Source organism: Mastigoproctus giganteus, chromosome 1 (assembly GCF_048544385.1).
Source record: "Mastigoproctus giganteus isolate SK-2022 chromosome 1, ASM4854438v1, whole genome shotgun sequence".
Lineage (NCBI taxonomy): Eukaryota > Metazoa > Arthropoda > Arachnida > Uropygi > Thelyphonidae > Mastigoproctus > Mastigoproctus giganteus.
Genome location: NC_143575.1, coordinates 58208042 through 58235718, shown reverse-complemented (window position 1 = coordinate 58235718; position 27677 = coordinate 58208042). Strand labels below are relative to the sequence as shown.

Here is a 27677-nt window from a genome sequence, read left to right as displayed (position 1 = left end):
TAGCAAATAGGAAGGAATGAAAAATTAAACAGAGTATGGGGATTGGTTGCGAGTCCTTGGAGGAGGCGTTCCAAACTTGAGGGAAAAATAAAAGTTCAGGGGAGTAATTGAGCAAGTGTTCACTCTGTATCTGATGTCTCTGTGGTCTAAGGGGAGAAGGTCGTGAGTTTGCGGGTTGAAGTGGAAATAGAGTTTTTGGTGGCCGGAGTTCACATCTCATGGTAGCAAGATGAAGAAGAAAAACTGGATGAGAGAAAGAGGTAGTGAGGTGTAGGGGACGCGAGTAATTGTGGACTGAAAGTGATGATGTTTTTTTGGAAGTATGGAAGAGTGGGAAATGTGCGTTGAAAGTTGTGCAGATATGTGAACCAAGAAGAGAAAGGAAGCCTTGTCTGGCATCAGAAGGTAGTGATAGAGCGATCGGCGTCCTTGGCAACGTTATCGCAGGCTGTACATCTGACGTTTTGTAGTGTAAAAGCCTACACTTGTGTCTAGGGTCCGGCCCATTGAGAAATGTCCAGTTGCGCGGATATGTGAGCCAAGAGAGGAAAGAAAAAAAAATCAGAGCGCCCAAGAAAGGAACTTAAGCCTGTCTGCTACAAAGGAAACTTGAGTGCAACAGAATTGGAAGTAGCGACTATTTCGGAACGTAAGTCTGTTCCTGTTTTTTTTATTGAACCCCGAACTCATATAATCTAAACTCTGTAAGAAATTGATTGATAGTTTTTTCTAAAGAAAATTCAATTTGAAATAGGCAAGTTAGTTACTAAGTTTGAGATAAATTGTTATGAATGTTAACGATTATGAAATGTTGTTGACGCCAAATCCGTACACGACCATCCACGGTGTGGAGTAAATAACGTGACTCATCCGACCAGCACACTTTCCAGTCTTCTAACGTCCAACTTGCATGCTCTTTGCACCGGCAATTTTTTTACGCCGATGAACCTTGGTTAGGAGAGGATGCCGTAGGGGTCGCCTGCTGGTATAGCCCATGCGTGCGACGCATGGTCATGGCAAATATTGTTCGAAGTTGGCCTATGTTGTATTGGGTAGGCAACTCTTCAACAGTGCTGCGCCTGTTCGCCTGTACTAATCGTTGGACCCGGTGCTCTCCTCTAACATCAACCTTTCGCTGACCTTTGCAGTTTTGCCGTCGGGTCATTTTTTGACCATTTTGATGCCAGTCCTGGTACCCTTTAACTACGGAGGCTCTCGAACATCCCATCAGTTCAGCCGTTTGGGAAATTTAGGCACTAGCTCGTCGAGCACTCACAATCTGTCCTTTATCAAAGTCCGATAAATCCTTCCTTTTGCCCATCACGCTCGGAATTTTACTACCTACTGAACCACTGACACCTTAGGCAGTAGCTTAGGGGCCCCCAACATCGGGGGCCCCGGAAAAAATAAAGAGATAATAATAAGTGTATTTTTTAGATTTTTTAAAATTAAACTTTTTTTTTTTAGGGATGGGGGGGCCCTGCAATATCTAAATCCGGCCCTGTCAGCAAGAAGAAGGATGCCATTCACAATCTGTTTTTCAGTTAACTCAATCAGATCACCCCACAGGTGCCTGGTCTCCAGAAGCTGCAATCTAAATCTCTTACCTAGAGAGGCTTCAGTATGCCGAATTCAATCCTCTCTAAGTAAGAGCACCCTTTTGTTCCATTCGCCATTCTGATTGCCCATTTCTGCACCCATTCCAGCTGAGCTACATCCTTCCTAAAGTGTGGCCTCCAGTCCTATATAGAATACTCAATATGCGGCCTAATCATGGCCTTGTACAAAGGGATAATCACCTCATTATATTTGCTAACAAAGTTTCTGTATATCATTGACAAAACCCCATGGGCTGTTCTCGAAGCTTGTGTGCACTGCTCAGAGAATTCCATATCTGACTGCACAATTACTCCCAGGTCTTTTTCATTATCCACTACCCTGAATGTAGTGCCACACAATTGAAAAATTACTCTGGCATTACTACTCTCCTAAGGTGGTCTTGATATGAATTTTCTCTTAGCCATCCTGTACCAATTCTCCTCTGGTTACAGTTCAGATTCTGTTGAAGTAAAAACAGAGCAGATATTATATAATAATATCTACATTATACTTGTTTTTTACACTGTCTATAATCAACACCTTCTCCACAACAGGCGGAAATAGTCCGGGTTTGGAGCCTGTCAATGGCATAAGGAACTGGTTTGGGTTTTTTCACTTCGTGGTCGAGTTAATCGATCTTGTACGAAGATGGCAAGGTTTTCCTGCCGGAAAGTCGGTATTTAGTATAACAAAAACAAGCAAACTTATGATCTAATGCACATAAGTGGATGAGGTTGTTCCCGGTAACCCTAATATGACAATCTTTTAAAAAAAAGTATGTTAATTTAAATTTTATAGAAAGGCCGAACATGGCAGTAGACAGTGTCGCATATCACATTAATAAGTATTATTATTTTTATATTTTACTATGCCATTTATCGTTTTTTAGTATGTGAATAAATATAGCAATATGTTCACCTATTGTTTTTTAAAAGAATTTTAACAAACATGCTATATAAATAATACATTTTTCTTTGTGTTGCTGTATTAATAAAATGTAAAAATTCTTCTTTGAAATATAAATTGCTAGCTTTTTTGTGTTGCTGTTTTAATAAATGTAAGAATTTTTCTTTGAAATATAAATTGCTAGCTTTTTTTGTGTTGGCTATTTTATCGATCATTATATTTTACGTTAATAAACTATAGCTGCAAAATTATTACAGGACATGGGACCCTATTTTATTTTGACAACTGAGCCCTGTTTTTTAGATCAACTGCTTCCTATGTAGTATCGAAAAACATTGCGTTAGAAAACAGTGGTGTTTGGCCATTTATCTGTGTAAAATGAAAAACCTTTTAGAAGTGGATAATCTAAATAAAGCTTTGTCTTAAACAAGTGTTAATAACACATATGTAACGTTTAATCTGATATATCGCTGTTGTAAAGGCTATTAATAAGCATTTTCAGTTTTGTTAGGTTACCATATACAGATACTGTATAATCTTATGTTATGCCAACATTAAAAAAAAAAAAGAAAAGAAACATTAAAAGATAGAAAGAAAAACCGAAGGACTCTTTTAAGTCATATGAGTTATTTAAAATAAAAATCAGTGATATCATAAACTAGCAATGAGATTTATAGTACTGATATGAACTATAATAAAATAACAATTGCGTTATTTTGTATACCGCTGTTATCAGCATTCCAAAGTGCCGGTATCTATTGCAGGACGTTGAGAATCAGCTGGTTGATATCGTAGTAGGGCTGGTTTGTATCCACATACATTCAAGTTACCAAATATGAGTGAACCTAATTGTGAAGGTAAGTTTATTTGTAACGAACTGTAATCTTTAATTTTGAGACTCGCAGCATCAATAAGAAAAATGAAGAGAGCGAGAGTTGATTTTTAACAACCCTATTATGTAATATAGAAGTTTAGCGATTTTAATATGTGGTATGCATTATTTTTAGGGAAGTAGTGCCAAACTCTATATGCAGGTTATTATTTTCGAATTTCAGTATTCGCTTTCACACTCTTAATTTTAAAAACCGAATAGCTAATAAAGTGATGGACGCCGTAGAAAATTGCTGTCAGATTGTGCAATAAGTAATGTGTCACGTTTATCCAGTTCTCCATTATAAATTGGATCTCCCAAAAAATTGACGTAGCGTATTTTGATATTTCCAAGTGTGAGAGAAATTAAAATTTAAGGGTTGTATGATTATTAAAGCTTTTTCGAGCTTCCCAAATTAAATGTACATCACTAATATTTAAATATCACTAAGGAGAATTTCTTATGACGTAAGCCGGTGTTCTGAGCCCACGCTTGCGGATATAAATTGTTCGCAGTGGAGTTAATTATTGTGCCAAATCGTCAATGTAACTATTATGCATCTTATAAGACCCAACATTTTGGTATTTGTTGGATATTAAGATATTCGAGATCTTTTTTAATACTGCAGTTGGACCTTGTAAGATCCAGCTACAGTATTAAAAGCATTGCTCCGGCCACAGATATGTTTGTGACTTAGAGGGATTCGTCAAATCATATTTTAATTAATTTAAAATATTTCGCAAATACTTTATGTGAAATAATTAGAAAGTCATTCAGAAGAAACTTAAGCTAAGGAGAGAGTGACCCCTTTTATGTCCCTCCAACAATCGAGATTTTGGGGATACACGAGTCCAAAAGACACATACACACAAATGAGGAATATTAAAAGGACCAAGATAAAGGACCAGTAAATTCAAGTACTGTGGTTCATTTGAGGAGGAGGATCATAGAGATCAACTAGATGAAAATTGATCATCATAGATTTAGCTGAATTTGGTTTAGCACGAATAAGATAGCTGAGTGGTCAGGGGTGAGAGTGCATAGCACGCATTCCTTGAGTGGACCGGGGTTCAAGCCCGTGACTACTAAATACGATAAATATTTGTATTGATGATTTATTGTAAACTCTACTGACTTGGTTGTTATGCCGGAGTATAAACAGAAAATTTATTTATTTATTTTAAGAAAGCTGAGGCTAATTAGCATTAGTAGAGGCATACGATTCAAGAAAGCAAGTTTATGCAGCATTGGCCAAAAAAAAAAACCTCCCATTTCACCACTCCATTCATTCTAAATGCCTGTCCAGTCAGCCTTAAATTTATTTAGGCTATCAACTTCCACAACAAGAGAATGGAAGTCTGTTCCAGCAATCGACTACCCGCTGGCTAAAGGCAAATTTCCGCACATCTATGCTACAACTGTCTTTCCTCAATTTGACTCTGTGCCCCCTCAGGTTCTTAATCTGAGTAAGAGGAAGAATCTTATCAGCATTGAGCCTGCTCAAACCATTCAAGGCCTTATACACCTCAGTCAAATCACCTCGCAAGTGCCTACTTTCCACCTTAAACCTTTCTTGGTAAGAGCACCCCTTCGTTCCCCTCACCAATCTTATTGCCCTTCTTTGTATTCATTCTAGCAACTCTACATCCTTCCTAAAATGAGGCCTCCAGACCTGTACACAGTACTCAAAGTGTGGCCTGATAATTTCCTTGTACAACGGGATAATCATCTCCCTGACCTTGCTAGCAAAATTTCCTATATATCATTGACAAGACTCTATGACTTGCCCTGGCAGCCCATCTACACTACTCAGTGAACTTCATATCTGACTGCACAATTATGCCCAGGTCTTTTTCACTTTCCCATTCCCTGAGTGTAGTACCACACAGTTGGTATATTTATCTTGGGTTATTGCTACCCATATGCACTACTTTGCATTTGCCAATGTTAAACTTCAGTTGCCACTTCTCAGCCCATTTTCCCAACTTATCTATATCCAGTTAGAGTAGCATACTGTCTTTACTTTTGTTAACAACCCTGCCAACCTTTGTATCATCTGCAAACTTGGACATTAAGCCTGATATACTTTCATCAATATGAAAGCATGAATACACAAAACAACAATGGGCCCAGCGCCGAACCCTAATAACATTTCTCCCCGAAGAGCAGTGTCCATTAATTACCGCTCTCTGTCGTCTCCCACTCAACTATCCCTTTATCCATTGTAGCAACTCATAATTATGGCTAAGGGTTTGCTTACTTCCTTGGCTGCCTCCTTTAATATAACTGGATAGATCCCGCCCACTTCAGGTGCTTTCCTTATATTTAACTTCAACAATTTCTTCTCCACTTTGCTCTCAGTTATTACAAAATCACTTAGCTCCCTGTTAGAGTTTGATAAGCTTCTAGCATTCTCCTCATTGAATAACTTCTTATGTGTGAATGTAGATGAAAAATACTCATTCAGTTTATCAGCTACCTGAGCATGATCATCAATAGTCAACCCAACCCATCTATGTTAAGTGGTCGAATCTGATTCACCCCTTTCCTTCTAGAGTCCACATAAGTAAAGAACTCCTTCCTGTTTTTCTTTGCATCCTTTGCCAAAGATTTCTCGTAATCTGCTTTCGTTTGCCTAACCTCCTTTGTGACTTGATTACAGACATATTTTATGTGTCATAGTCTTCTGTGCCACTGGATAATTTATATGCATCCCATACATTTTTCTTCTCTTCCACAAGCCTCATTAATTTATCTGACATCCATTTCGGTCTAACCCTTGAACAGTATTTCTTAGTTGTATGAAAAGCCTAGTAGCCTCCAAGATTAATTCCCTGAAGGCTTCCCATTTAGAATTCAACATTGGTAACATCATCAGTTGATCCCACTGTACAGAATTTAAAAACTGTCTGAGACCCCTGTAGTCACTTTTATGAAAGCAAAAGCCCTTCTCTTTACCCTTGATGGTAGTTACATCTTTAAGTAAATTCCACATCAGTACATTGTGATCACTGTCACCCATTGGTTCCTTTATCTGCAAATTACTAATGCATGAATAATCACTGCTGATTATCAGATCAAGAGTATTACTCACTCTGGTTGCCCCTCAAACATATTGCTGTAGAAAACAATTCTCCAATAAATCCACAAAAGTCTTGCTAGCGTGCAAATGACCACAAGTTCTAGTCAGTATCTGGAAAGTTAAAATCCCCCATTATAAGACATTCTGATTTACTGGCCCACTCTATTTCTCTGCACAATTGCTTATTGTACTCATCAGATTCCTTAGGCCTATAACACACACCTACTCTCAATTTCCCTTTCCCAGTGTTTAGTGTTGAGTTGTTTAATATGGACTCCTGTAATAGTTTAATACTTTCTTCTGTCTGTATGATCTTAAATAAATTGTTGGAGATCCTATATGATCTAGCATCTCGTATGGTAAAAAACATTTGATTTTTTTCCAAATGTAATGCTCCTCTATAAGAGAGGTTTTGGCTCTTAATTGATATGAAGGATTCTCCAGTGGGAGATATACCAGAAGAATAAATAAATAAATAAAATTAATTTCCTGTCAATATGAAAGAGTTGAAGGACATTGTCAGGCATGCGGGAGTAAACAGTTTGTAAAGTAAATACATTACACTGCATTGATTATATTTATGCATTAATTAATTACTTTAATTAATACATAAATATAAATGAGCCATACATTTTGGAACTTTTTAATTTTCTGTGTTCATGATCACATAAAGAATTATTAAAAATTAAAGCTTACGAAGAGATTTCTATATTGTGACATTGAAGAACATAAAGTGGTAAAATGTGTATATCTACAAAGAAGCAAGCAAACGTTTTTGTCCTTTGGGAAAGGGGGTGGTCTGTTTGGATGTTGGGAAAGTAACTTATGCATTGATCTGTTGATTGATGCACTGTGAAAGCCTCTCTTGGCTGCAATTTGCACAGAGTTCTGTGGAGGGAGGAGAGCTTTGAGATAGTCTTAGTTGCAGCTGTGATGAGGAGGAAGCTTGAATTTTTCTTTTATACTTTGCAATTGGCCATGGTCAGAGGAATTCATAGCTTGATTGTTATGGGTTCTACACTCCATTAACAATAGATTCGTTTTTGTTTTGTTTTGTTTTTTTTTTGTAGCATAAGGATTCACATGCTAAACTTATGCTTTGTTTTCTACATTAGTTTGATTTGGTCTGTTAATAACCTCGGGCAGTATATTAAAGTTGTTCATGCAACAGGCATATTTGACAACATACATTAGTTTTTAGCTGCTATAAATACTTCTAGCATAGTGGTTATGCTACTTTTCATTCATTTGAGGAGGTCTGGATTCAAATCCCATCAGGGACTAGACGAATTCTGTAGTGTCTCTTCTTTTGTGGTTGTAGCTAGCTGATTTCAGGCAGAGGAAGTAGTGTTTTTTCTCATAGGTTATTTAAAGTTGTACAACATGCAAATTGATCCACGAATCACTCTGTATAAACATAATACACAGTACACTATAGCCTTAGATGCTAATGCTCTCTAATAGTAAAAATAACTGCTGTATTTGAAAATAAAAGTTCCTGTTGATCAGAGCTGGAAATGGTAGGGAACATGGAGGATATGATATACTCCTAATTCCATAGCTTTTGTGATTGCCTGTATTCCTTATTTATATTGTTATTTTTATTAGTTTTTCTCTTCAGAACTCCATAACCAATTTTTTAATATTCAGACATCTATAGCTCTTTATCCATATTTTGGAGCTTAGAATTAATTCTTGAATAGTTTGCTTATACAAAGTCACTCACTCTGAAATGCTCTCTTAGGTCTAGTGAAACAATGTCAATCCCAGGGGCTCATATCTGGTGAGTATGGGCTTGGCACATCCAGGGTCCTGAGCTGGGTATCATCATTCTTCTCTTTCTTGGTGATTCCCTTCTACTTCTCTCTCTCTCTCTGGGTAATTGAGAAATTTTTTTTTGGCTAGTGCAGCATAATCGTTAGACTTCCTTGCACCTTATGGCTAATAATAATAATAATAATAATAAATGCAAAAAGAAGTGGCATGGATGTTGGTTGAATCTTATATACAAGAAGAACTGTTTGTTGTTTTAATTAAGATACTGCATATGAAACATTCAATTTTGCTCTATATTGCAGTAAATTAAGTAAACTATAGATGAAAAAGTTGTATTTTTATTGAATGCTTCATACCAGATACTGATCGCAATTAAAGTAGAAATACTCGTAGATAAATTGAGAAAATCGTCCTCATTTATAGTGTATAGTAATTTTGACTCATTCTGTTAATGTACGAAGAAAAGGAATTAAGTGCAAATTCTTCCATGAAAGACTAAAATTAACTGCCAGTTAACTATGCACAGTAGTGGACTTAATTTTGATGCTTTGTTTTTATTTTGAACTTAAATATTTTGCAGAATTTTATTTTTTTCATGTTTTATATTAATTATTTGTAGTTCCTAATATATTTAAAGTTGATATTTGTAACTATTATTTAAAAAAAAATTGATATTTAATATCAGTTAACAATATTTTATTTCCACTTCATGCAAACATGAAATGGAAATAAAATATGCTGCAACCATTATAGCTGCATGATCATTGTCTGTTTATATTATGTCCATCCCAGTATTCATACAAATTTTACATTTACATGTGCATTTTTTAAAAATTAGTTGCACATAATCATTGGTGAAACTATGAATTCTTCTCTGCCCCCCCCCCCCCACCAGATGGCCGAATAGTCCAACCTGATCTTTAACCCTCAGTCAGGTGTGTGGGGTCAATGAAACCTCCAGAAAATATTTCATACAATTAGGAAAAATTCATGAATTAAATTAAACCTAATTATAAGCACATGTTGAATGGCATCTGTCATGTACAGTTATTGATAGTAAGCTGGCTTTACCACCACATTAGCATTAGTAGAGGCATATGATGCAAGAAAGCAAGCTTATACAGCATCAATCAAAAAAAAAAAAAAAAACTTCCCATTTCACCCATCCATTCGCTCCAAAAGTTTGTTCCAGCAATCAGTCATCCGCTGGCTAAAGACAAATTTCCACACATATAATCTACAACTGTCTTTCCACAATTATGTTCCCTCAGCTATGTAACCTGAGCAAGAGGAAGAATCCCATTGGCATTTAGCTTGCTCAAACCATTCAAGACCTTATACACCTCAATTGGATCACCTCGGAGGTGCCGCCTGGTCTCTAGACATTGCAATTTGCAGAACTTAAGCCTTTTTTGGGAAGAGCAACCCTTTGTTCCCATCAGGGATGTATTCAGGGGGGGCAGAGGGGGAATATGCCCTCCCTTAACCAAAAATTTGAAATTAAAGAAAAAGAACACAGGAAGCATTTCACTTCTCTATTTTCTCAAGGGGTTTTCAGTGTATGAATAGCTAAAAGAAAGACAATCTCCAGAAAAACTAGTGATTTTGTTCAGTGGCCTAACTATTCCAGTGCAGCATTTGGGCCCGATCTTGAAAGGGGACTGTTAAATTTAGAAGACAGATTCATTTCTCAAGACAATTAATGAATTTAAACAAGAATTTTTTAAAAAAATTAAATGTAACACATTCTTATCAGCACAGCGACTGGCCATCCGAGTATTGTTTTGACTGTGGATTATAAAATCTAGTCTTGAAATCTTCAGCAAAACCAGTGCCAAATATACATATACACAGTGTGTACATCGCATCTGATTTTATTGTAGTGTTGAATTTATTTTACATTTTTTGTGTGTGGGGGTACACTGATTCAGAGCCGGATTTAAACTTGTTGTGACCCTAAGCTATAACATGTATGAGGCCCTTCACTGGTTCACTGTGACAGTATTAAAAAAATTTTTATGGTGGAGCGAGGCCCTAAGCTGTATGTTTAGCATTAGCATAGGCATATGCTAATGCTAAATAGCATATGCATATGCAAGAGAGCAAGCGTATGCAGCATTACTGTTCCATTTCACCCCTTCGTTCGTTCGAAATACCTGTCCAGCTGAGCGTTAAATTTATTTAGGCTATCAACTTCCACAACAAGGGATGGAAGTCTGTTCCCCAACCAACTACCCGCTGGCTAAAGACAAATTTCCGCACATCTGTCTTTCCTCAATCTGAATTTATGCCCTCTCAGGTGATTATTCTGAGCAAGAGGAAGAATCCCATCGGCATTGTGCATGCTCAAACCATTCAAGGCTTTATACCTTTATCAGATCACCTCGCCGGTGCCTGGTCTCCAGACACTGTAATTTGCAAAACTTAAGCCTTTCTTCATAAGAGCAACCCTTTGTTCCATTCACTATTCTTCTTGCCCTTCCCTGTACTCGTTCCAGCAGCTCTACATCCTTCTTGAAATGAGGCCTCCAGACCTGTATACAGTACTCAAGGTGTGGCCTGACCATTCCCTTATACAAGGGAATAATCACCTCCTTATCCCTGCTAGAAAAATTCCTGTATATCATTGACAGGACACGTTGAGCTACTCTTGCAGCTCGTCTGCACTGCTCAGAGAACTTCATATCTGCCTGCACAATTACCCCCAGGTCCTTTTCATTCTCTACCACTGTCAGTGTAGTACCACAGAGTTGATACATTGCTCTGGGGTTGCTGTTTCCCATATGTAGTACTTTACATTTGTCAATGTTAAACTTCATTTGCCACCTCTCAGCTCATCTGCTCAACCTTTCCAGATCCTGTTGCAGCAGCATAGCATCAGAAGTGTCCTTAACAACCCTGCCAACCTTTGTATCGTCTGCAAACTTGGACATTAAGCTTGATATACCATCATCAATTTCATTTATAAATACAGAAAACAATAATGGACCCAACACTGAACCCTGAGGGACTCCACTAATAACATTAGTCCACAATGAGCAGTGTCCACTGATTACCACTCTGTCTTCTCCCCCTCAACCATCCCTTTATCCATAGCAGCAGTTTGCCTCCAATGCCACACTGCTCCAATGTGTGCAACAGTATCAAAAGCCTTTCTAAGATCCAATATATATAATATCAAAGTTATTCCCTGCATCCAGTTCTTTTGTGACTGCATCATAGTATCCAAATTGGTCAGGCAAGACTTTCCCTTAACAAAACAATGCTGTGTCCAGGCTCTTACTGAAGTCTTGTCTAGATGATCCTGCAGTGCTTTTGTAATCAGTGCCTCCATTAATTTTCCTGGAATAGAAGAACTCACAGGTCTATAATTACTTGTCAGCCTTTGATCCTCCTTTGTGAATTATGGTCACATTTGCACATCTCCAGTCCATGGGTACCTCCCCTGAATCCAAGGAAGCTCTCATAATTATGGCTAAGGGTTTGCTTACTTCCATTGCTGCCTCCTTTAATATAACTGGATAGATCCCATCCACCCCATGTGCCTTTCTTGTGTTTATCTTCAACAATTTCTCCTCCACTTTACTCTCAGTCATTACAAGATTATCTAGCTTAATGCCAGAGTTGAATACACTTCTGGCATTCCCCTCGCTGAATAACTCCTCATGTGTGAATGTCGATGCAAAATATTCATTTAATATGTTAGCTACCTGAGTTAGATGGTTCATCAACAGTTGAACCATCGATATCAAGTGGACCAATCTGATTCATCCTCTCCCTCTAGAGTTTACATAAGTGAAGAACTTTTTGTTGTTTTTCTTTGCATTCTTTGCCAAAGATTTCTCGTAATCTGCCTTCGCCTGATTAACCTCCTTTGTAACTTGGTTACAGACCAGCTTATATCTATCATAGGCTTCTGTGTCACATGTTAATTTATATGTATCCCATGCATTTTTCTTCTCTGCCATATGTCTCATTAGTTCATCTGATATCCATTTAGGCCTAAACCTTGAACAATATTTCTTAGTTGGTATGTAAAGCCTAGTAGCTTCCAAGATAAGTTCTTTGAATGTTTCCCATTTTGAATTTGCTGGTAACATCATCAGTTGTTTAGAATTTAAATACTGTCTCAGACCATCGTAGTCGCCTTTACGAAAGCAATAACCCTTCCCTTTACCCCTGATGGTAGTTCCCTCTTTGAGTAAATCCCACTTCAGCACACTGTGATCGCTACCACCTAGTGGTTCCTTTATCTGCAGATTCTTAATGCATGAAGAATCACTACTGATAATCAGATCAAGACTATTACATCCTCTAGTTGCCTCCCGAACATGCTGACATAGAAAACAATCATCCAATAAATCCGCAAAAGCCTTGCTAGTGTGTGAGTGACCAACCCAAAAATTCCAGTCAATATCTGGGAAATTAAAATCCCCCATTATGACTCTCTGATTTACTGGCCCACTCTATTTCCCTGTACAGTTTCTTATTATACTCCTCAAAGTCATTAGGCCTATAGCACACTCCTACTCTCAATTTTGATCTCCCAATGCTTATGTCACACCAAACTGACTCGACACTGCACGGTCCAGTGATGTCGACTGGCTTCACATCCTTGGATTTTGTGTTTCTTAACTAATTGCATAACCCCTCCTCCCTCCCTATCCTGTCTATCCTTTCTGTACACGTTGTACGCCCCAAATTCCAGTTCTGCATTCCTTATATCTGTGTGACACCACGTCTCTGGTATCCCAACAATATCTGCTTTTGATGTTTTGAGCAATATCTCAAATTCATCAAATTTATTTACCAAACTCCTAGCATTGGTGTACATGCAAGTATACATGCATCTGTTCCTATTCTTAGCTACCCTAACACAACCCATGTGTAAATCCGACACTGCACTGATTGTTGTCGCAAGGCAATATTTTTTATTTTGCAATACATAAATTTGTCACATAACAATCTAGCTATGGCCAGTGTTGTTGTTTTTGTGCTTTAGTTTTTTTTTTTTCTTTCCTTTTTTTTTTGTTTATCTGAAACGAAAAACTACAGGACTACAAATGAGTTATTACTATGCTAATCAGAGACATCTAAATTGCCAGATCCTTTAATCCTCACCTATGTTGATGACATTCTGTTTGTGACCAATGCAGTGGGAGGAACCCTTTGTGTAATTAGTGTTTATCTCGTGGTGTCAGAGAGCGAAATTAAACAATGACGAGGAAGGGTAAAACGTGTACTTCAGTCACCCCAAAATTAGTGGGTTTCAATCACACGAGTTGTTTGTCCAACACGTCAATCCAAAGCATTCAGTTTCATTAAATTTATGGATTTGAGGTCATTTACTATTTTCACAACAACATTCTACCCTTGTCTATTGCTTTCTTTCTATACAGCCAACAAGGCTGGACTTCGTTGCTTTTAATACATTTTATAACCGTTTTATATGTATCTGTTCTGTTTTTGCTTGGGGTGGGAAAATTTGTTGTAAAGTTACTTGAAGGAGAAACTGGGGAAACGAGAATGGGAAATGAAATAAAAAAATTCAGCCAATCAGATATTTTCATTTTGCTTTATTGTCACAGAAAGAAAGTTCTGCAGCTCTTATCATGTACTATTCTGTGATTCTGCATTGTCAAGTGTAGTGATTTTACATTTTTGAGTTTCTCAGAGCAGAGCACGAAAAAAATTCGCCCATTACAAGCATTCTTTTCTAACCTGTGATCGAAAGGCTGAAAATGTAAGTAAATTTATTATTTCAGTTTTCTTTAGTTTACATGATAGACCATTCACAAACAGAGGCGCCGACCGGGCTAGCCTGGTGGGTAAAGTGCTTGACTGGCAACCCAAAGGTTGCGGGTTCGAATCCCGCCTTGGTCTTGGATCAAAGTACTGCAAAAACCTTGAGAGGTGCATTATGGCCACAGAAGCCGATGCGCCAACAACTACAAAAAAAAAAAAAAAAAAAAAAACAAACAGAGGCAGACTGGCCATAAAAGATTTACCGGGGAAACCCCGCTGTGCCAGAGGCTGGAGACCGATGTGCAATTACGTGGTCATATACACTGTTGTTGTGAGATCACTGAAAGTTTTCTAAGGTAAGAATTTTTGACCCAGTCTGCCTCTGTTCACAAATGTTGAATGATCCATGATGTCTGCTCTGTAATAGTCCAAAGGTTATCCAGTTTTGATAATAATGTTACTCATTGCTGTAAATTTCTTATTTTTTTTTTTTTTACTATTCTTTGCATTTTGTTACAATTTCACAGAATGATCTATAATTTTGTTACTCTGGTGTCAGTTTTTTTTATATTGAAAACCTGTTGCTGGATCATTTACAGATTATAGAAAGATGTAATATGAATTTCAAAAAGTTATTTTTCGTGTCTTCGCCTTTTTTGTGCAGTAAACGATGAATGTGCACCCTTGAACAGAGAAGTGTGCATTGATTTGCTTTATGTGCACAATAAGTGATTTTATGAATGAATTTCCTCTTTATTATCCTGGCAACCACACAGTCAGAGGGGTTCACAAGATAGGGAGAATAGAAGAAACGGCACCGTATTTAACTGGCATGGGCGCTGGCAGAATATTTTTAATGGTGGTACATGCAGAAATAAATTTTTTTCTCACCAAATTTTCGAATACATGCAATATTTAAATTGTCAAAATTTAACTGATTTATGTGTACAGCTGAACCAACGTTTCGTGATTGGTGGGAGAAAGGACTTTTATTTTGAAAGAAAGAATTTGTATTGTTTTAACATTTAAATAAATTAATGAAAATATTAAACATTATGTATTACTTCGAAATTCAAAGGTGGTGCACCTGCACCACCTTGCACCATGCTGCCGGCACCCATGGTGGTTCAAGCCACAGTTCTTAAACTGTGGCTTGAACCCGGTCACTCAAAATATGTGTACTTATGCACCCTTGTGCTTGAGCACTCGACTTTTACTGTAAATCTGACTTTGCACATACTTCTATTATTCTTTCCTTTTATAACTTTCTTAAATGCACATGTGTATTTCATAAACTTGTTTGTTCCATGTGTTCTATTGCCAAATGTGTGGAAATAATATATTATTGTAATTGATATTATTTACATGCTTTCCTAATATTCAAATGAAGATAATAATCAATAAAACCCACATTTATAACTGTTCCTAGGTCTATCTAAAAAAAAAAAAAAAACGTTAAAACACCTGGCTGCCATGGCCCCTTACGATGATACCTGGATATGCCACTGGTTTGCATCACCAATCTTGTTAGCCTTCTCTGTACTTGTTCCAGCAGCTATACATCCTGTCTAAAATGAGGCCTCCAGATCTGTTTGCAGTACTCAAAGTGTGGCTTGACCATTACTTTATACAAAGGAATAATCACCTCCTTAACCCTGCTAGCAAAATTCCTGAATATTATTGACAAGACCCCATCAATTTCTCTGACAGCCTATCTGACTGCACAATTATCTCCAGGTCTTTTTCCTTTTCAACTACACTGAGTGTTGTACTGCACAATTGGTACGTCATTCTGGGGTTACTGCTACTCATATGCAGTACTTTGCATTTGTCAATGTTAAACTTCGGTTACCACCTCTCAGCCCATTTGCTCAACTTTCCTAGATTCTGCTGTAGTAGCATATTATCATTAACAACCCTGCCAACCTTTGTATTGTCTGCAAACTTGGACATTAAGCCTGATATGCCATCATCTATATCAGGGGTTCTTAAACTGTGGGTCATGACCCCTGGAAAAAGGGTCACGAAAAAGATTCTGGGGTCGCAGAAAACATGATAAATGTGATTAAATTAAATATTTATTATAGAACTGTTGAAATTATTATACACCAGCGTTTCTTAAACTCTGGGTTGTGATCCCTGTAGGGGGTTGTGAAAAAGAAGCTGGGGTCACTAATAATTTTGTCTTGTGAAAATGGGTCGTAGATAAAAAAAAGTTTTTAAGAACCTGTGATCTATATCATTGATAAATGTAGAAAACAACAATGGGCCCAACACCGAACACCGGGGGGGGGGACTTCACTAATAACATTAGTCCACGAAGAATGCAAGAGATGCAAAATACTCATTCAATTTGTCAGCTACCTGAACAGGATCAACAGTCGAACCATTGATATTATTATTATTAGCTATATGGTGCAAGGAAGCCTGAGGCTTATGCTTCACCAGCCAAAAAAAAAAAAAAAATCCTGAGTTACCCTGTGAAAAAGAGAGAGAGAGAAAAGCAGAAGGAAATCACTAAGAAAGAGAAGAATGATGATATCCAGCTCAGGACCCTGGGTGTGCCAAGCCCATACTCACCAGATGTGAGCCCTTGGGGATATATCAAGTTGACCAAGCTGATTCATTCCCTTCCTGCTGGAGTTTGCATAAGTAAAGAACTCCTTGCTGTTTTTCATTGCCAGATATCTCACAATCAGCCTTTGCTTGCCTAACCTCCATTGTGACTTGATTACATGCTACCTTATATCTATCCCATGTATCCCATATGTATCCCATGCATTTTCCTTCTGTACCGCAAGTTCCAATAGTTGGTTCGTGAAGAGTAGTGTCATCCATTAGGCCTAAACCTCAAACAGTATTTCTTAGTTGGTATGTAAAGCCTAGTAGTTTCCAACATTAATTCCTTGAATGTTTTCCATTTAGAATTTGCTTTTGGTAACACCATCAGTTGGTCCCACTGTATAGAATTTAAAAACTGTCTGAGACCACTGTAGTCACCTTTACAAAAGCAAAAACCCTTCCCTTGTTTGAGGACAAACTTGTCCTCAAGCAAGTCGGTTTCAATGTAAGCAGTATGACACAGAGCATTGCCCTGCTGTTTCAGGTAATGAATGGCCTTTGAAATCATGCTGCCACAACATAGGTAACACATTATGGTCCAGGACATCTAGATAGACCTCAGCATTCATGGGTTTCTCCAAAACAATTAGTTGTCATTGTCCTAGGCCAAACCGCAAAAAACAGTTCCAGACCATTATGCTGCCTCTGCCAAACTTTGTTGTTGGGATGATACAGTCTGGCATGTTGGTTTTTCCAGGTATCCACCACACCCAGTCATGACCATCAGACTGATAGACCATGTACTGTGATTTGTCACTCTAAAACACAGCTGGCGCTTCCGTAGCTAGGTGGGCAGGAGCAGCAGTACATAGCACACACTCCTTGATTAGACTGGGGTTCGAGCCCATGACCACCAAATACAGAGGATGTGGAAAGATCAGGGAATGACCACCGCATATCCCCGGAGCAATATGGCTTTAGTTGCTAATGCTCCTAAAAACCAAACAACAACAAAACTCAGCTTTCCATTGGTCTATAGTTCAAGAGCAGCAGACCAGATGGCATCTGGCACTAGCCAGGTTGATTAGTGGCTTGTGGACAGCTGCATGAGCATGGTAATCTATATTATACAGCACACTATATTGGCATGTGTTTCAATCATCTCACTGATGGCCTGTGTATGTGCTTGTGCTGCTACATTGACCTACATTCCAAGTGGACAATTCTCTCTTGTCACCTTCTGTTAGCTTTCAGAGATTTTCCAGGTGACATTATGATGGTTTCAGCATCAGTCCACTTCCATTTGCAATCACATCCAAAATCATCATTGCTGAAGATCCCTAGGTCGACGATTGTTAACTCTGTTGATAATGGTATCTTGCATTCACAATTATACTTCTGTCTCCTTGAAGATCTATGAGCAAATTTATTGTTGCCTGACATTTGGTGCTTGGGTAGGATGTGACCGGCTATCAGTGGAGGGGTGTGTGTGGATATTAATGCTAGGGCACTATATATAAGAATGCAGACATACTTTTTTTTTATTATTATAACATCTTTCAAATCACACACTTGCATTATTAAAACAACTCAACCACTGCTTCTGTGCATGTATTAAGAGCTCCTTATTTACAATGAGAGTAGAAGTAGTAATACTTTTGTATTACTATCTCTCCCACTCTTTATTAGTCTTTTAGCTTGTTATGCTAGCAAATATCATAATCCAGAGTGTTGAGCATATAATAAAAGTAATATATCCTGTTTGTGGCTTGATTTAAAAAAAAAAAAATACAAACAAAAAAAATAGGTACAGTGTAGAAAGTTCAACCTACAAGTTGCTAATATGTGTTGGAGGGTGTGCAGTGGTCCTACAAAGGATTTTCTCCTTGGTTTAGTTCTGTTACATCTCATTAGATATATCTTTAGTGTTCCTAAGTTATATTTTAGTTATTTGTGATTCAATATGAACAATTCTTCAAGTATCTACTTTATTCAAATGCTAAAGAATTATACTTGTGAATGGATTTTTGCCATGACCACCTTTACCAATCAGAAATTGAGTTTAATAAGAGATATGTGATGGTTCATCCAAGATGTTACACACTATAGAATACGGTGGATCCCCACTTTATGATATTAATCCATTCCAGAGACACCATCATATTGTGAAAATATTGTAACCCAATACCACATTGTTTTTTGGCAATTCGTTCCAAGACCTTGGAAGTTGAAATTTTCACTATATAACTAATCTAATTTTCTCTCTAAAATGTAATTTTTATAATAGAAATTGTACACATTGATTAAAAAAATTGATTAAAACTAATATATTGATTAAAGCACAACACAAAAATCACTTCAACTAAAGGATGCAAAAACAAAACATGTGGCCAACACGTTTACAAATGCTGCTATTGGCTGAGAGGAAGGACCACGTGGTCCGGTCAGAGACAATTGTAAGCCCATCCCATTGTAAAGTGAAATAAGTAGGTGCCACTTAACATGATTGCTGGTTAGTGGAAACAGCCATTTTAATTTCAAAAAAACTAATTAAAATCATTTAAAATGCACTACACTTTCATCATTATCGTATGTTCGGTTATAAAAATCAGTTTTGAATGCCTTGTGATATTTATCTAAAGCACATTTCTGGAGGTCATTACTATAAAACAATAAAAACAATTGGCAGTTTCCAGTTTATTGGGCTTTTCTGTTAGTGCAGTCTATTATAAACAGGTAGTAAATTCAATCTTACTGCATTTGCAATAATACCAATAGCTGGAATTCTGTGGATTTTTACATTATTATGGTGAAATGTGTTTTCCCTTCACTGAAATCTTCAATCATATGAAAAACATAAATAAATTTTCAGAATATTTTCTTCATTCCTACTTTTTAAGCTTCGTAAACTTGTTACTCCATATCTCACTTGTGCGTATCGTGTTAGTTGCAGTTTGTTTGTGCCATGTTCTTTGTTACTGCTTGTTTATCTTTTTTACTGTTTTAAATTTTACAACTCCAAAAGTAAAAAATAAAATGTACATATTACAGTATTAATTAAGCTATGTACGTAAACATAGATTTATTTTCATTTTGCTAACCTGTGGAAAATATTCTTTTGATTTTCACGTATCATTTAATTTTGTTAGTTGGTAAAGTAATAAAGTGTAAATTTGTGATCTTTATTTTTATAGCCTGTGAATAATATTCCTTCTATTTTCGCTTATTAGAATTGCTGTTTAATAGAATTAAAATTCTATTAAATGAATTTAAAAGAATTTGCAAACATGATCATAATGACCAGTGCTTACATATTGAATGGTATTTTATTATGGAGAATCCATTGTAAAGTGATTTGATCATACAGTGAAGTAATCATAAATCGTGGGGTCCAATGTATTTTGTTTTGTTGTCAATTGTTAGTTGCCCTGATGACGTTCTCTAAAAAGTTTTGGTGGTTAATATATTTGTTGCTAAAACTTGTTTGCTACAAACAGTGCATGTTTTGATTATTAAATTTTTGAAATTTCTGATCTAATAATATTGTTTTTAATAGTTTCCATGTTTCCATATTCACTCGTTTTAACTTGAAATGTTTGGTAGTAGTTATTAAAGAGCAAGCTTTTTCTTCAATTCTTTCACTTAACTATTATCAGACAAAGGAAGTAGAGGTTCATCCAAGAGATATTTCAGAATTTTAAACCTGCACAACATGCAAATTAGTTTCTGAGTACATACATAAACAGACATATTACACTGTAAACCACTGGTTTCCAATTCAAAATTGAGTCAATGACTTCTGGATGGGTTTCAGATGACTTTTTTTTTTACCAAAAATAAAAAATCTTAAACTTTTTTTTTTTTTTTTTATATGTATCAAGTTAAGAAGAATTAAAATTTGAAGAAATTTAAAAATTGTCTATATATTTATACGATTATTATCTTTGATATTATGCAGTAAATCTATGATGATCTGCTATTTAATAAGTATGTACTGGAATCATTTCGATTGTGAGACTGTTGTGAGAAATTGTGATTTCAGTTTTCTAGTTGTAGAAAAAAATGTTTCGGAACTAAACTACCGATAAAAACCAAGTGAAATCCTGGCCAACATAGTTGATGTGCCAAAAAATCCCAACCAAAAATTTTAAAAAGACCATGGTTGCTATTTTGTAAACCCTGGTTGTTTATATATTGCTATTTAAATGATACCTGCTTATTAAGCTTCATATCAAGATAAATTGAACTCTAATGTTATTACCTATCTAATTTAAATTAATTTAATATAATTAGGGAGGGGCATAATTTTACAAGGATATTTTCCACAAAAATATAAACATATGTCTGGAGGTATTTTTGAATTTAAAGAATTGAGTTATATGATCTCACACTTGTGTGATGTTATATCTGTTATTAGAGGTACTTGCATAGATTGCAAAATTGTTTTTTGCAAAGATAATGTTAAAGTTTTTGTTAATATTACTAAAATAAAAAAAAAGCATTGGCAAAATTCCTTCTTATCATGCCAAGTTTTCAATGAAGTTAATTTAAACTGCATATTTGTAGTAATAAGGTCATGCATTAGTAGTGGCATTTCATGCAAGAAAGTAAGCTTGTACAGTATCAGCAAAAAAAAAAAAAACCCCTTCCCATTTCAACAGTAGTCTATCTAGTTCTTCATTGAAGTTATTTAAGCTATCAACTTCCATAACAACAGATGGAAGTTTGTTCCAGCAATCAACCACTTGCTGGCTAAAGGCAAGCTTCTGCACATCTATTCTGCAACCGTCCTCCCTTAATTTGAATTTATGTCCCCCCCGTACATAATCTGAGCAAGAGGAAGAATTAAGCTCGCTCAATCCATTTCAAATACTTAAACACCTAAGTCAGATCACCTCGCAGGTGCTTAGTCTCCAGACACTGCAATTTACAGAACTGAAACCTTTCTTGGTAAGAGCATCCCTTTGTCCCCCTCACAAATCTCATTTCTCTTCTCTGTACTTGTTCCAGTAGCTCTACATCCTTCCTAAAATGAGGCCTCCAGACCTGTAAGCAGTACTCAGGATGTGGCCTGACTATTTTCTTATACAATGGGATAATCACATCCTTATCCCTACTAGCAAAATTCCTGTATATCATTGAAAAAACTCCCTGAGCTGACCTGGCAGTCTGTCTGCATTGCTCAGAGAACTTCACATTTGACTAAACAATTACCCGCAGGTCTTTTTCATTTTCCGCTACCCTGAGTGTAGTACCACATGGTTGGTATGTTACTCTGGGGTTATTGCTACCAATATGCAGTACTTTGCATTTCTCAATGTTAAATTTCTTTTGCCATTTCTCAGCCCATCTGCCTAACTTTTCTAGATCCTGTTGCTACCATAGTATGCTGGTTAATGATAGTATGCTATAGCATACTAACTATCATTAACCAGCTTGTCATCCTTTGTATCATCTGAAAACTTGGACATTAAGCCTGATATGCCTTCATCAATATCAATAATAAATATAGAGAACAACAATGAGCCCAACATCAAACCCTGGGGGGATTCTACTGATAACATTAGTCCACAAAGAGCAGTGTCCATCGATTATCACTGTCTTCTCCCCACTCAACCATCCCTTTATCCATAGCGGCAGCTTTCCCTTAATGCCACACTGCCCAAATTTGTATAGCAGTCTTTTATGTGTAACAGTATCAAAAATTTTCCTGAAATCCCAATATGCGATATAAAAATTATTTTTTGAATCTAGTTCCTTTGTGACCACATCATAGTATCCAATGAAATTGGTCAAATAAGATTTTCCCTTAACAAACTCATGTTGTGTCTGAAGTATAACTGCAGTCTTGTATAGATAATCCTGCATTATTTCTTTAATCTGTGACTCCATTATTTTCCCTGGAACAGAAGTTAAACTAACAGGCAGTAATTACTTGTCACCCTTTGATTCCACTCTGTGAATTGGGGATACATTTGCTCCAGTACCTAGGGAACTCCCCTGAATCCAAGGATGCTCTCATAATTATGACCAAGGGTTTGCCTACTTCCTTCACTGCATACCTTTAATATAATTTATAGGTCCCGTCCACCCCAAGTGCCTTTCTTAAGGTTAACTTCAACAATTTCTCCTCCACTTTGCTCTCAGTTATTAAAAAATCATTTAGCTCCCTGTTAGAGTTTGATAAGCTTCTGACCTCCACTTCCCTACAGAATTCCTGATGTATGAATGTAGTTGCAAAATACTCATTCAATTTGTCGGCAACCTGAGCAGAATCATCAGCAGTAGAACCATTGATGTCAAGTGGACCAATTTGATTCTTCCCCTTCCTTCTAGTGTTTACATAAGTAAGAAGTCTGCTTTTTTCTTTGCATCTTTTGCCAAAGATGTCTCATAATCTACCTTTGCTTGCCTAACCTCCTTTGTAACTTGATTACAAACTGGTTTATATCTGTAATAGGCTTCTGTGCTGCCTGATAATTTATATGCATCACATGCATTTTTCTTCTCTGCCACGAGTCTCATTAGTTCATCTGACATCAATTTGGGCTAAACCTTGAACAGTATTTCTTAATTGTTATGGAAAGCCTAGTAGCTTCAATGATTAATTGTTTGAATGATGTTAGAATGCTGATGGTAGAGTTCTGCTCGGGCCTGGCCCTGAGGCTGGGTAACACAAACGATATTCAGGCTGAGGTTGGGTAGAAATAATTGTAATGAATTGTTATTTTAAACATTTCAGACTTTTTTGTGCTATTTCTTGCATTTATTTAAAAAATAATTTTATGTATTTAAATCCTTAATTTTTTTTTTAGAAAAAATGTGTATTGTTTGTCTGTTGACAGTTTTAATTGACAAATAAGGTGCACTTCGCCAATATTTCCAAAATTCACCAAAAAATGTACTCTTTGATGGAAATGACCCACCAGCAGTGCAAGCCCCGAAATAAATTTTAGTGCAGCTGGATTAGCTGTGCAAGTGTCAAACCAATTTAAGTAGTGACAGTGTTGACTATTTTATTTCTGCACAATTTGCGATAAAAAGTGTGTGAAGAGATGGTGGCTGGTAGAGGTGGATATCGATATTCATTTTGGAATTATATTAAATATGGTAAATTGAAAATTTGTTACATTTTCTTTTTTTATAATTAATACCGATAATTATTTTGGATAATTATTATTGTTATATAGTTTTTGAATTTTTTATCTGAAAGTTTAATATTATGAAACTTCAGAAACTAATGCTAGCGATTTTATTTATATAAAAAGTTTCAGTCAAGCTGGGATAAAAATTGGTTCGGGTGGGTCTGGTATGGATAATGAATTTGAAAAAAGAAATTCAGTCTTGGGGTGGGTAAAAATAGAAAATGTAGGCCTGTGTGACTTCTAGCTGATGGTAACATCATCAGTTGGCCCCACTGTATAGAATTTTTAAAAACTGTTTGAGCCCACTGTAGTCACCTTTATGAAAGCAAAAACTCTTCCCTGTACAGTTGTTCGTTGTACTCATCAGAGTCATTAGTCCTATAACACACTCTTACCCTCATTTTTGCTTTCCCAGTGCTTATGTCATACCAGTCTGACTCAATATTGCACTGGCCACCCATGTCAACTGGATGCACTGCCTTAGATTTTGTGCACAACAATCTGCTGTACTTTGTTTATCTAAAAATTCCAAGATGGACCTTTTTTGCAGAGATTTGTTGTTTCAGTATTCAGATTGTCTGCTGTGACTTTTTTCCTCTAATATGATTTGCATAATGCAACTGTTGCAGTTATATTAACATGCACATTGTCATCCAGTAATGCCATAACACATTGATACTTTCAACCTAACAGTGAATAGTTTTGTTCGACTCTGCATAAGCTTACCTCCTTGAATCAATTTCCACTGCTAATACTAATTTTAATTTAAATGAAATATGTTGCATAATTTACGTGGCTAGTAAAGGATTAACCAATGTATTTATTGCACTGAAAACAACAGCAAAAATCTACCGGTTGTCTTTGCAAAAAAACAGGGGTTTATGTAAGCATCTTCAATAAAATAATTGGAATTGTGATTAAGAATATGTATAACATGACTGTGTGAATAAGAATTTGTATATGTTGATTTAAATCTAAAAATGGCTGTAGACTTTTTTTTGTTTGTTTGTTTTCATAGGGAAGAGCCTCATGAAATATTGACCTCCATTTTTGAATTGCCCTCTATATAATTTTTTGAACTGTATATTACAATTGGATGTACATTATCATAAGAAAGTAGTTTAGATAATAAGTGTATTGAAATTTCAAGAAATATTGTTCTTTTAAATACCAGTACATCAAATGTACTGGTAGCTCCAAAAGGCAGGCAACTCCAATAATTAAAAATAAAATAAAATAAATAAATAAATGTTTATTTTTTAAAATTTAAATTAATTTAAAATTAAGCTAAGCTATACATACAATCTAGTTATTACATTACAGCACATAAGGACTCCTTAAAAAATCAAGAATAAATAAATGTTTTAAACTGCATAAATGCAGTTACTGCCACATATTGACTTGACGCCAGAAGACATTCTGTATATTGCATAATATTATCTTATTCACATTTTTATATTTTTCTCTTATTTTATCCTTGTTCTTTAATTTCTTCAACCATGTTTAATCAACTTTTGACTTAAGTGTCCCCAATAGAAAAATCTGATGGTGATGAGATACTCAGTGATGTCATGAGGGAAGTTGCATACTGTCATGTTCTGTATGATGTATAATTTTCCTCATGATGTCATTAAACATAGCATGACAGACAATGAAGACAGCTATCATTATCCCAAGAATATCTGGTGCTTTCTGGCCTTAGCTGCCAGTGCACCATTAAAAACCCAACCAACCAACCCAAGAACATCATTATATATTTTCTGATTACAGTACATTTGAGGAGGTAATATTTCTGCTTCCATTTAAAAAAAAAAAAAAAAAAAAAGGTTCTTTTCACACTTGATACACAAATTCTTCCTGATTAAAACTTCCCTTGATTTTGCTGAAATAGCAGCTTAATTTTGAGTCAGAAAAGTATAAGAGAATAATTATCTAATTCCCAAAGGAGTTGAACAGGTGTAAAAATCAGAAACAGCTTAACATTTATTCTTAATTCATATATTGTATTAACACTTTTACCGCTTTAAAAAAATAAATTAAACTGTAGGTTCAGAATGGTTCAAATTATGTTACCCACACTTTAGTGAAACTGAGTTTTTTTAATTTGATTCTTCTGTTCTTCTATTATGCATGTTTATTTTTATGTATCAAACTGCTAGAGTTATCCGATCAGAATATCTTTAAGGAAATTTGGGCTTGAGTGCTATTCACTAAAGTTTGCCATGTTTTCTTTTTTTACTTTATTACAGCCCCAAGGTGGTCAGAAGAGTTTCCATCTTTATTGTGTTTGTTTTATGGTATCTATTATACCTGTGCTTTAGTTAACAATGGGCTATGTATCTTGCAGCATGTGTACCAGTGGTCACGTACTCTACCCTAGCAGGCAGCTCCAAATAGATACTGCACTTTTGTAAATGAGTGAGAACTTCAAATTATTAGTAATGGCTGGTAAATTTGTACTTTTCAGCCCACTATCTTCACTAGTAACAGAATCATATCTGAGTTTACAATGGCAAAAAAGTTTATGCCAGTGCTTCTTTCATTTAAGTTTTTTATAGTTTGTATATTTACTTAAAAAAAGGAATTAGAAAAAGAAATCTTTTATTTCTTATGTATCTCCTTCAAACTGTGAAATTTTTTTAGCCACCTTAAATCTGTTTTTTATTATTTATTTTTTATTTCTCTTTACGTGTACAGAACATATAGTAATGACCCCTACCAAAAAAGGACAGGGACATACAACTATTCGAATGGAGCGGTTGAAGCAATCAGATGTAGATAGTAGCAGTATAATTCACATAGCAGGAGGTGACCATAAAGGTATCATCATAAATAAAGGAGCTGCATCTGGTTAGTATTAGTTTTAATTTTGATGGGCTTTATTGAGGTAATTATTATCTTCATGTGTAAATAGACAAGAGTGTCTATTTACATGTATTAATGACATGATTATTCCTTTCAGCAGAAAATTCTCAAATTTTGATGGAGAAATCAAGGAGAAAATTAATTCCTCTAGGAAAGCATTGAGTTAGGAATAGGTGAGCAGAATGGTTTTAAAGTGCTGAAAAAAGTGGAAGGGGGATCATTTGGATTCCATATGCCTATCATCAATTCTCTACAAACAGAATAAATAATTACTAGATTATTTATTGTTTATATAGAATTTGGATTATGGTATTATGTTGTGGGTATTGATGGCACAGACACTTTCTCTAAGAATATTATTAATTATAAACAGTTATACATAAATAAAAGCTAGCACATTCAATAAAATCTACTCAATGTGAAAACAGCAGCTTTCGTGGACCATTATCAGTTGGTCAACTCATTCTCACTCTGACATTTTAATCAATTGATGATGCTCAAGAAAGTCAGTCAGTTGTCTCTTAGTTTTTTATAAGTTCATTATTGTTGATGAACCAATGGTGAAGTGTTTATTTTCCTTGGAGATTCATGTTTCTGTTAATTCTCTTTTCTTAATTACAATGCAACTTCGTTTTCCTAAATCACTTCTAATATATAAAGCTCTGAGATGTTAAATGATACTATTCAGAGATGTTGTCATGTTCATCACTTATTTTGTCCAAGGTCTTCACAGAATTTTTCATTAAGCTCAGCTTGTATGCAACAGAAAAGAAATACCAACTGAAGATCTGCTAATGGTGACTACTTAACATTTATTTTCCCAGGAATTGAACAATTAATTTCTGAGAAAAGATGCTCAAAAATTAAACAACTGAAAAACATTGTGCTGGACAATGCTTTTCTGTTGCTCCACTATCTCACAATCAAAGAAAAATAGTAATACAGGTAGGACCTGTTTTACAACATGGTTAGGTTCCAGCAAAACAGGGTCGTAAAATGAAAAGTCAATAAAACAATCAAATTATAATGTAATTGAATGAGATAAGTTCCAAACTTTTTCCAAGTATGCACTAATATTTCTGTTCTTTATAAATGATTAAATATTTTAAACATTTAATGCACATGT

General features: G+C 35.8%; 1 protein-coding gene across 1 annotated transcript in view; it reads left to right on the top strand.

The window, feature by feature from the left end:
• Positions 1 to 3267: 3267 nt before the first annotated feature.
• LOC150090819 (uncharacterized) overlaps positions 3268 to 27677 on the top strand; it is a 133871-nt gene continuing 109461 nt past the window's right edge. Inside the window, exons 1-2 of the mRNA XM_090380170.1 lie at positions 3268 to 3362; positions 26384 to 26536. Of these exons, the coding sequence (XP_090236296.1) occupies positions 3341 to 3362; positions 26384 to 26536 (175 nt within the window). The 5' untranslated portion in view covers positions 3268 to 3340. The remainder of the gene's footprint in view (positions 3363 to 26383; positions 26537 to 27677) is intronic.